Source organism: Protobothrops mucrosquamatus, unplaced genomic scaffold, assembly GCF_001527695.2.
Source record: "Protobothrops mucrosquamatus isolate PMUCROS unplaced genomic scaffold, P.Mucros_1.0 scaffold97, whole genome shotgun sequence".
Taxonomy (NCBI): Eukaryota; Metazoa; Chordata; class Lepidosauria; order Squamata; family Viperidae; genus Protobothrops; species Protobothrops mucrosquamatus.
This window is the reverse complement of record NW_015386472.1, coordinates 481,125-492,837: the sequence shown is the minus strand read 5'-3', so window position 1 is coordinate 492,837 and position 11,713 is coordinate 481,125. Positions and strand designations below refer to the sequence as shown.

At 45.4% G+C, this 11,713-nt stretch overlaps 1 protein-coding gene across 1 annotated transcript; it reads right to left on the bottom strand.

Moving 5' to 3' along the window:
- Positions 1-314: 314 nt before the first annotated feature.
- Positions 315-3,710, bottom strand: BTG4 (BTG anti-proliferation factor 4). Its single transcript, XM_015812580.1, has 4 exons — positions 3,513-3,710; positions 2,419-2,556; positions 1,598-1,820; positions 315-532 (listed from the first exon to the last, which is right to left on the bottom strand). Exons 1-4 carry the CDS (start codon positions 3,683-3,685, stop codon positions 347-349), a joined length of 720 nt encoding a protein of 239 aa, XP_015668066.1. The 5' UTR covers positions 3,686-3,710; the 3' UTR covers positions 315-346.
- Between the last annotated feature and the right edge of the window lie 8,003 nt (positions 3,711-11,713).

The following is an 11,713-nucleotide window of genomic DNA, read 5'->3' as shown; positions in this document are numbered from 1 at the left end:
AAGAAAACATTCCATTTTATTAATAAGAGAATTTCCTTTTTACATTTTTCCACAAGCGCAGTCTCGCAGTTCATTTTTCATTCGTCGCCATTTTAAAAACAGTATTAAAAATGTCTAAAAAGAGACCGCCCCTTGCAAGCATGCATTAAAAAAAAAGCTTACAAAGCAAATAATTTTTTAAAACTCCGCACACACGAGAGAGAGAACGAGAGAGTGAGTTGGGGACAAGGATTGTCCTAAAGTGTTCCAAAACTTTTTGGTTTTTCTCCTGGGAAAGCCACCAGCTGCCCTCCGACGTTTCGGCTGCCAGCTTGTTCAGGCTCCAGCCTGGGTGCAAATCAGAGCTTTATTGACTGGAGCTGACCCAGTGGTACCTGTCCACTCGGGGACAACTGAAGGGCAGCGAGGGGCGGCAGGCTTTGTACCCCTTGTAGTGGAGATAGTAAGCAGCGGCAGGATTCGGCTGGAGGCCATCCGGAACAAAGCATCTTCTGCGAGAATATTGGGTCCACAGGGGGAACGGCTCACTGCACTGAAAGCAGATGGAGATCATGGGTGGGGGGGGGGTGAAGGTTCAGGAGGGGACAGTACTGGAAAGTCCCCGACTTACAACCACAATGGAGCCCAGCATTTCTGTTGTTAAGCGAGACTGTTGTTAAGTGAGCTTTGCCCCATTTTGCAACCTTTCTTGTCGCAGTTGTTAAGTGAACCCCTGCAGATGGTAAATTGGTAACAGGACTGTTGAGTGAGTGTGGCTTCCCCATGGACTTTCCTTTTCAGAAAGTCGCAAAAAGGGGACCACGTGACCCCGGGATGCTGCGACCGTCATAAATATGAAGCAATTGCCCAGCGTCTGGATTTTGATCACATGACCATGGGGATGCTGCAATGGACATGAGCGTGAAAAACGGTCATCGGTCACTTTTGGGAGTGCCGCTGTAACTTCAGATGGTCACTAAATAAATAGTTGTAAGGCGAGGACTATCTGTAGAAGTCTTCTGCCAGCTCCCTGGTGCTCCGCTCGGCTCTTTCGTCTCCCCTCGTTCCGACTGAGCTGCTCTAGACAGAACTTTGGACAGTTTCTAAGAACCTCCATTCATTTTCCTCCTCCCTCCCCACTTCTCTTTCTTTTATGGTGAAGCACTCAAGGCCCTCCCAATCGTTCCTGACTCCCCAGGCGCATCACAGGGGACATACTTTGGGGAACAAAAGGCCAGTGCTGCTTCCCAGCCCAGGTGGATCCAGCCCTGCTTGGATAAATTAAGGGGCTCGTTCTCAATTTCTTGGGATGGACCCCTGTGAAGCGAGATCTTGTGGTTTTCTGGTGGGTGGGTGGGTGGGTGGGTGGGTGGGTGGAAGGAAGGAAGGAAGGAAGGAAGGAAGGAAGGAAGGAAGGAAGGAAGGAAGGAGGGAGGGAGGGAGGGAGGGAAGGAGGGAGGGAGGTGGGTGTATCTCAACCTTGGCAAGATTAAAATGGACTTCAACTCCCAATATTCCTCATTGGCTGGGAAATTCTGGGAGTTGAAGTCCACCCACCTTAAAGGGGCCACGTTTGAAAAGTCCTGGCATCAAAGCCACCCGCAGCCCTTCCTCTCACCTGATAGATGCTGTTGGGATTGCTAACCGTTGGGATGCTTTTGGGTTCCCTGGTGGTGCTGTCCTCGTCAGAAGAAGTGCAGGAGTGATAATCGGAAGAGGAAGAGGAAGAGGAGGAGGAGGAGGCCTTCTCCACCGCCTGCCGGATGCCCTGAGACACATCGTGGTCATTCTCTTGGCCTGTGAAGTGAGCCACGGAGAACGCTGGATTTTTCTCGCCGTATCTAAAGGGAGGATTTGGTTAAGCAGGACAGCAAACAGAGCCTCAAGCAAGGAACAACTCGGTTCTTAGAGCAAGGTTTCCCAAACCTCTTCCTTCCTTGCCCCAAACCATTTATTATATTTTTAATTTACTATCTGTTCCTCCCTCTTCCTTTCCTCCCTTCCTCTCTTCCTTCTCTCTACCACCCTCTCTTGCCAACTCATTTTCCTTCCTTCCTTCCCTCTCTTCCGTCTCTCTACCACCCATCTGACATATATGACTCTGGGAAACACACAATAGAATGACAACACATATTTTATACATACTATAACATAAAAACATTCCTACAGCACCAGGTTTAACGAATTGCAATTGCTTAGTTGTCTCAACACGCTAAACCCAAACGAGCAGAATGTTTGGATCTGGGCAGAGTCAGCTGAAGGAGGACACTGCATCTACTCTTGGGCTGTGCTCATTTATCAGGCTAATGTTTGGCTTAATTCGTCATATCACTGTAGTTTGTTCAGCAAACCTGGGCTAACCCAACTATGGCTTGGCCTGGATGCCAACCCAATCACAGGGGGCACAGAAAGAGGTCCCTTCCAGCATGGTAGCCTCACCTGCAGCAGACATCAAAGGGGTCAACCCAGATGGTCATCTCTTTGGGCAAACCCAGGCTGTGAAAGTCCACGTTGCTCGCACTGCATGCTTGGTCCAAGAGCGGATCTTTCGCCTGCAAGTGGTTTAGCCTGATGCACCTGAAAAGAGCTGGGCGGATTAAAATGCTCCCCCACCAGTGGGAACAGGAAGGCCGTCAAGATATGTTCCTCTGCGTTAACCCCAGTTGAGAGGGGGAGGCCAGGCAAAGGTGCCCAAGAACCCGTGAAAGGCATCTGGGACAACAGAGCCCTGAGCAAAGATCCAGACTGACCCAGTTCCACCTTCAGACAGACAGCAGCAGCAGCAAGCAGGCAGCTCCATCCCCACCAAAGGCTAAGTTTTGCTCATCTGAACCCCTATGCATACTTTTCAGGGCTTACGGGTTGTGTGAATGCAGCCTATGTTAGTTTATGAGTCGACATAGGAAGCCCAGAGAGAGTTATTCCAGGAACTCAGTTACATTCCTTATGTTAAACCCAGTCAGGATTATACCAAGGCAGCAAAACCAGATAGAAACTCAGCTGCTCGGTTTGCCAGTGCTCAAAATCCCAACCCTGTGTGTGTGTGTGTGTGTGTGTGTGTGTGTGTGTGTGTGTGTGTGTGTATGCGCATATAGCCCCATAATCTCTGGCTTCGGTTGCAAAGCCATCTTCTCATCAAGTCCGGGAAGCAGCTGTCCAGGTTGGGTTGACCCAAGAAATCCAAGGTGCTTATGAAGAGGTCCTGGCCATAAGACCTTTTGGTCCATGTGATACAAATTTAGCCAGGGAAGCTGAAAAATGGGGTGGGGCAGATTAGGGGATTAGGAAGACCCCAAACCATCTTCTAACCGGGGAAAGTGGGGTCATGCTACTTCTTACGGTAGCCTCTGGAGATGATTTCAAGCAGCTCTCTTCATTGGCCTCCGTATTTTGGGGAGGAAAAATACAGATTGTGATTGGCTGAAAATTTTGCTGGGGTGGATGGGGAGACATGAGATGGGGCTGCTTTAGGGAGGGGCAGGCCCCCATTTTGCAGAACTAGACCAAGAGGGGCTCCCCTAGGGGCCTCTTACCGGAAGCCTTGTCCTTTTGTGGGATTGTCGAGATACCAGTGGTTTCTATACCTCTCGAAGAGAAGGGTGGTCAACGTGGATGCAAACATCTCCATTTGTTGCTTGTTCAGCTTGTTGTGTCTTTTGACCAGGCGGGTGATGAAGAAGACTGTGGCTGCTATTTCATCCTTCATGCCGTCCCTTCTGCAAGAGGACCCCCACTGCAGGAACACAACTAGGGGGGGGGGAATTGGAGCAAAGGACCCGCAGTCATCCCTGTTCCTGTAACCAGCAGGAGTTGTCATGTCTCACAACTACCTCAGCTTGGTGTGCCAAAGGCTTCGGATGTCACCTTTTGTGCATTCATATCACACGTCAAGCTATAGTTTTCTAATAAAGGAGAATATTTGTAGGTCAGAGTTGAAATGAGGAGTCCTTGGTGCTCTCTGAGCTTGGTTGTTTTCTTGCGGATGTCACATTACCCAACTAGGTAACATCATCAGTGCTAGTAGTACTGATAATGTTACCTAGTTTGGGTAATGAAACTTCTGCAAGAAAACAACCAAGCTCAGAGAGCACCAAGGACCCCTCAAACTATAGTTTGCTTATTCAGTTGGGAGAATAAGCCACAATTGATTAGACTCACAGATCAAGCCATAAATGATGGCTGCTACCATTAAGGAGAAGATCTTAAACAATCTGAGCCAAGCGCAATTTGCTCACACTCAGTGTGAAATGTGATGCTTCTTTGGTTAAAAGTACACAAACCAAGAATTGGAGTTATTTTTTTAAATGAGATATCCAGTCCTTCCTATCATTGGCATTACTTTGTGCTGCCATGTTCAGACTCTCCCAGCCATGTATCTGCCACAAGCTTTGGATGTGGACAGTTTTACTGTTCCCTACTTCTGATGTTCAAAGGAAGCCAACATTATTCCCAACCAGTTGCTCTCCAGATACTATTATTAAAACTTAGCTAGCTAGAATAACAACTCCCATCCTCCCCAGCCAATACAATCATGGAGTATATTGACCAGGGAATGTAGGCATTGCATGCAAGATACTTAACCATTGACCAAGGAGAATGAGAACTTTAGTACCACCTCCATGTTTGGCTTGGACCAGGCTTTCTCAGCCTTGGCAACTTAAAGATGGGTGGACTTCAGCTCCCAGAAATCCCCAGCCATCCATCTTCAGTTGCCACTACATAATATACAAAACCACTCTCAAATACTCAGTATTGCAAGGCTACCTTCTGCAGATCTGGAACAGTTTTAACCATTGTTGATGGTTAATTGACAACAACTGGCTCTAACTCAGGAAGTTAAATTAATATGGATTAGTGAGAAGGAAGTAAAACATCCTTACACTAATCCACATTAAAGCTGATACCTAAGAACCTAGTCACGGGGACAAAACAATATTACTCAGGCACACCCCTGAAATAATCTAGAATTACCTTCAGAAAAAGATCACAGCTGAGCTGGTCAAATATGCACAGACTGGCTGAGAATCCAGGGGTCCTGGCCGAAAAACAGATAAACTAGCTTGCTTGAGATTATTCAGCTACCACTCACAGGTGTTTTTCCCTCTCAAACTCGGCAACACTCCTTCTGCTAGCCAAATAGCTTTCTTGCTCACCTTTCAGGCTTATATAGGGAGAGGTGGAGCTTTTGCAGCTGTAACAGGTGTGTGCCATAGAGGTGAGTGAGCATCTAAATCAAGGCAGCCCGCAAATTAAATTTCTTTTCCCTGCAGTCCTCAGGCTGGGTCTAAAATCAGCAGGATTTCCATCACTGGAGGTTTAAAGAAAAGATTGGACAAATGTCTGTCTCAAATGGTCTAGGGCAGGGGTCCCCAACCTTGGCAACTATAAGACTTGTGGACTTCAACTCCTAGAATTCGTCAGCCAGCTTTGCTGACTGAGGAATTCTGGGAGCTGAAGTCCACAAGTCTTAAAGTTGTCAAGGTTGCAGACCCCTGAGCTAGAGAACAAGAAACGGTGTCCCTTACAAAAGATGTTTTTTAAAAAAAAATTGTATGTATCTTAATGTTATTTTAGAGTCATAGCAAGTTTATACTAGTGTGTAGTAATATGGAGTAATTGTGAATAGATTTTGATTATTTTGTGTTTATTTCCTAGATTAGCTTTGGGAAGTCCTGGGGGGGAAGGGGGGAAAAGGGTAGGTTTGTATTATAGATTTATATGTAGGATTTTTTTAAGGAGGTGTCCGGTGATACCCCAACTGCATAGGATGGGATGGTTGAGTGTGGAAGGGAAGTAGGAAAGAGGGAGGAAGGAGGAGTGGTGGTAGAATGAGAGGAGGAAGGAGTGGTAAGTGGAAGAGGGTGGTGCGGGAGGGGTACACCGGACACGTCTGTGAATGTTTTGTTAAGCTTTATTCTCTTTGGTTGATATTGTGATAAAAGATTTATGTTTGTGTTTTTTAAATGAAAAATAATAAAAAATTTAAAAAAAAAAGAAACGGTGTCCCTTGTTTAATTATTAATAGATTTACAGGTAGTCCTTGACTTACAGCCATTCAGTAGTGACTGAAATTACAACAGCACTGGAAAAAATCACGTACATCCAGTCCTCTCACTTACAACGATTGCCAACCATCCCAGATTACAGGATGTCCATTTGCCACCGTCCCAGCCAGCTTCTGAGAAGCGAAGCTGGAGGGGAAAGCCGGATTTGCTTAACAACCATGTGATACATTTAATGGCAGTGATTTGCTTAACAACCACAACAAAAAAGGTGACTCGCTTTAACAACTGCCACACGTAGCAGTGGAAATTGTGGCCCCAGTTGGGATCATAAATTGAGGACTATCCACCATGAGGCTGCCCAGTCCAGCGATGTGACTTCTTCAGGCCTTGATTGTCCATGAAATCGTCAAGAGTTGGCACCAGAGTGGCTTCTCCTTGACCTCTTGAAATGGACCTTCTTTCTTCTCTCCAAGAAAACCTCAGCCCTTTCTTCACCCTGAGGGGCAGGTCATATTCTTTGAAAATTATGAGGTCATTTAAAGAAGAAGAAGAGGAAGGAAGGAAGGAAATAAATCAGGGATAAAGGAAGGAAGGGAATAAGGAAGGAAGGAAGGAAGGAAGGAAGGAAGGAAGGAAGGAAGGAAGGAAGGAAGGAAGGAAGGAAGGAAGGAAGGAAAGGAGAGGAAAGGAAAGGAAAGGAAGAAGGAAGGAAGGAAGGAAGGAAGGAAGGAAGGAAGGAAGGAAGGAAGGAAAGGAAGGAAATGGAAGGGAAGGGAAGGGAAGGGAAGGGAAGGAAAGGAAAGGAAAGGGAAGGGAAGGAAAGGAAAGGAAAGGAAAGGAAAGGAAAGGAAAGGAAAGGAAAGGAAGCTCTTTGCCTTTTCCAGATTTTGGATGGAGTACCAATTTCAGTCCAAGCATTCCTTAATAGATTAAATTCTGGGTCTCCCTCTTCTGCAGGCAAGTCCAGACAGGACTGTAAACCAAGCCCTGCATCTGTTCTCTAGCAACAGCAGGCTTGGCTTGGAGCAAACATTGCCCTCCTGAACGCAGGAAGATGGTGGATGGGACTTTCTTTGGACTTTCCTGCACCAAGAGAAAGTCTAAGGTCCTACCCGGGACTCTCCTTCCTAAAATGTTCATCTTCAGCAGCATGGCATGGAGGTTTCCAGAGATGGAAAACGAGTGGGGTGGGCCAGAAGAAAACTTTCTTGGGGTTGGGAAGGAAGATGGGAAAAGAGCAGAAGAGAAGATGGTCCTTTTTGGCAGGTAAAATAGGCAACAGGATAAGAGGTCCCTGGGAGGAGCCTGGCATGGTTTGGCTGAAATCTTCAACCTGGTCCTGATGGGATCCAGGAAGTATAATATGTAAGTAAATGGCTCTTATCATCTTCTGTGCAGTTAATAAATAGGCAACTTCTATTTTTTTTTTATTTGTACACTGCCCGACGTCTCTCTGCGAGGGAGATGGACAGTTCCTAAATTTGATAAATAGCTTTGTTCAGGGACAACTTTTGGTGCTGGCATTGGAGCATTAATGCTAGACCCTATCCATCCGTTGACTAATGTTTTACAACTTTACTAATCTCCTTTCCCAAGTGATAAACTATTGGTTCTTAAAACAATTGCCTGGATTCCAAGTGTTCAAAACCTGCTTTCTTTTCAATGGTCAACCCTAATGGAAACTACGTTTAGAAATGGTTTCCGTATTTAAACGCTAGTTGGTTGTGTGTCAAATTTTAAGACGTTTATTCTTAGCAAATACTGGATATGCTCCTGATCTGCTCTTCAGAGTTTTCCTACCTTAGAAACATTTCATTTGACCTACCAAGGAATGTATGCAACATTTCAGTTTTAGTAATGCTACTATTCCGAATATATTTACACACTGATCGGATGGATTATACATCCAGGTGGATATCTATCTTGTTTGTTTGTTTGTTTGTTTGTTTAGATTAATAGAGCCGGCCATCTCACTTGTGTAACAAGCTGAAGATGCACCTAGTTGTGAAGTCCTGACACTTGGATATTCTGTAAAACTGCACTGAATTGGTCAACCTAATGTATTCTACCTCAGTGTTGCTCGACCTCTGTCACTTTAAGATGTGTGGACTTCAACTCCCAGAATTCCCCAACCCGTGTGCTTTAGGATGGATGGGCTTTTCAATTCCCAGAATTCCCCAGCCAGCAGTAACTGGCTGGGGAATTATGGGAGTTGAAGTCCACACCTCTTAAAATGACGGAGGTTGAGAAACACTGTTCTACCTCATCTCCCTTCACTAAATCTCTCCCTGGCTCTTTGCCTCATGCAGTGTGAAATATACATGAACCAGACTCTTAAAGCGAATTAAGGGAGGCTCAGAATCAGGGCCTTCCGCTCTTTGAAGAAAAGGTAGGCTGTAAATGCAATTCCATCCATCAGTCTGAATTCCCAACGCTAAATCCTTGGCTTTCAGCACTGCCAAACCATCATCCTTCATTTCATGATGGTCTAGACAATAGTCTAAGTGGAGGGCACCCAAGAGGGACGTTCAGCCTTTTCTCCACTGGCCTCATAGCTTCACTTTGCTAACACCTGTCCTCGACTTACAATCACAACAGGGGACCAGAATTTCCATGGCTAAGCAAGGCCGTTGTTAAGCGAGTCACAGATAATTTTGCAGCCTTTTTTTGCCAAAGTTGTTCAGCAAATCACCGTGGTTAAGTGAATTACTTGGTTGTTAAGTGACTCCAGCTTCCCCCACAGACTTGGCTTGTCAGAAGCCAACTGGGAAGGTCGTGAACGGCGATCGCAGGACCCTGGGATGCTGCCACCGTGACAAATACATGCCGGCTGCCGAGTGCTTGTATTGTGATCACATGACCGTGGGGATGCTGCAACCGTTGGAAGTAAGAGGACTGGCAAGAAGTCACTTTTTTCAGGGCCGTTTTTATTTTTCAAACCATCATTAAACGAATGGTTGGAAGGCAAGGGCTTACCTCTAAGAGCGTCAGGTTGATTTCAAAAGTCCTGAAATTCCACTTCCTGCTCCTGGTGTGTTTGGGAGGTCCATGGAAACGTTGCATCATTCGGTCACCACAGGGAGAAGCCAACCTGCCCCCTTTCAGAGGGCTGAGCTGGGCTTAATTTGTAAGCCACACCTGACCATCCATGGTTACAGAGTTGCATACAAATCCTAGGATTGGGTCTTTGGGGCCAACCTCAAGACCAGACACGCAGCAGTTGAGATTGGTTGGATCTGCCTGTAATCCTGAGTTCTTTCTCTTACCAGGTTTAGAATTCACAGCTGAAGTTGGTCAAGAATGCTGGTTTAGAGATCCATCCTAGAAGTCCCTCTTAGAAGTCCTGGGATGTCTCTGCTGCTTTCAGAAGCCAAGATGATGCAAAGATTATCCCTTTGAGAAGAAAATTGAAGAGTGCCATTGATTTTTCTTTTACTCCTTCGCAGCTCGGGGTTTGAAACCGTGCCAGACTTTCACATTGAATTACCCAGGTGGCTAATACCACCAGAATTATATCAAGGTAAGCTTCTCATGGACAAATTCTAAACTTCCTTTTTTATGGTCTTGTTCCAGAAGCTTGTGTTGAAGGAATCACCTCAATCTGTAAACCAGAAGTGTATGAGGAACACACAATATTTTTTTGAGCTCTATTCTAAACGCTGGTGCTGTTTTCTGTTGCTTCAGAAGCATTTGACTAAAGGGTTCAATGAAGGTGGCCTGGCACAGGAGACCAAGCTTGGGAGAGGGAAGATGGTGAAGGTCTTGGAATCCTGCATTCCCAGTGTTGAAAGGCACAAGGTGGTATGAAGAGCAGCTGTGGCCTTCAAGGTCCTACAGAAATGAAAAACAGATCCCATGCCAACAAAAAGCCCTTCCCAGGCCTGCTTGGAAGATAAGCTGAGTTTAAATTCAGGGTGAAGCTTCTTAGCAGGACTAAAAAGGCTGAGTGATAGAGCAATTGCAGAAAATTAACTAACCCTGCTAGCTTGAAGGAAGGACTTGCTTACTGCAGATTTGGGGTGCAACAAATTGTTTAACTTTTTGTAGAAAAACACTGTAATTTTTACAGGTGAAGTTGCTTCCCTCTTTCTTAAGTCTATACTTAGTCCCTGGCACTGTTCATTTACAGAGGGCAGAATATAAGCAAATTAATTCAAGCATGGCACCAGATTGGGGTTAGATTGGTCTTTGATTCCAGGGGTCCCAGGTACGGCAGAACCGAGGTTTTATGTATCATGCACAGTAAAACTAGCATGCTTGATTAGTGGATATTTCATATTAAACATACATATTTATAATGACTGTTACAGAACTGAGTAAAGAGTTGGGGTATTCAGCCATCTCCCACTTAGACTCACAAGATAGGGCCTGCAGACTTTCCAAGTCTATTTTGGGCAATCTTAATGTCTAGAAACTTCAAAATAGAAAAAACGAAGGAACTCAGCAGGCCAGGTTCTTGTTACAAGCTGCTGTTTCTTAGACCATGATCCAAGAAATTTGGACTTGATATTTTTACTATCATGAATTGCAAAGGAACAACTGCTGATTCCTCGGTGTGTGCTTGTGTGTATTTTTCAGGTTGGATCCTGCAGATAATCACGTTTGGTTTGTAGGCAGTGTAATTAGTTGATTGTGTATCTCCCTAGCAATCACTAGCTTCACTGTCATCAAAACAATGTGCAGAATTCTCCAGGTTGCTCCCCAGAAGCCAGTTCCCAGCTGGAAACCCAAGGAGTTGCCATTATTCAGATCTCCTGTTCAAATTATTATTTTATTATTCAGATCCTCTGTTCCATGTTAGAGGTTACCAACTCGACAGCAAGAAAGACAACCGGTCATGAGGAAATGCTGGCGCAAAGAAATAGTGAAGACACTCCCAACTTCTGCATAGCTTTGTGATGACTACACAGTGAGGATAATGAGCAAATTTCAGGGTTCTCTTGTGGCAGATTTCTGGCAGGATTAACGGGATGTTCTGGTTGACATTCAAGACCTATAAAGCGAGGCTGGTATGAAGAGCAGCTGTAGCCTTCACGGTCCTACCAGAAATGAAAAACATCCCATGCCAACAAAAAGCCCAGGGGTGGGTCTTCTGCCCTGATGGTGAATTGGGTGATGGTGCTGCTAATGGTACCAGATGGTGAAGTTCTAAAACCAATGATCTAGAGAAGCTTTGCTTGGTCTCTGGTCTTCTATTCATTGGATTACAATTTGCATTTCATCCTGGTAGAACGAACTGGGGATCTTAAGAGAATCCAGATTTAATCTCTTTGGAAACCACTGGTGGAACCTGGATGGTCTCTAAAGACAAAGGAGGAGGAGGAATTAGGCCATTGGACCCAAGCCTGAACATCAGCCTGGTCACCAGGCAGTGTAGTTAGCTGATTGACCAAACCAACAGTCGCTAACAACACAGCCAAGTGAAAAGGCGGCCTCTCCCTTCAGTTCTGCAATCTGCTGAATGGACTAATCGACTTCTACAGGTTGAAGAACAGAAGATACCCTCCGTAGGAGATACCATTTGTGCTCAGGGTGGTCACTACTATGAAGTGGTGTTCCTCAACCATGGTGACTTTAAGATGGGTGGACATCAGTCCACGCATCTTAAAGTCTCTAAAGTTGAGAAACATTGTAAAATGTAGATCTACTGATCCCGTCTTGATGTTCTCCAGAGCTGTTGAAGCTGCTCTTCTCAACATTACCTAACCAACATAGCTACAGGAGGGCCC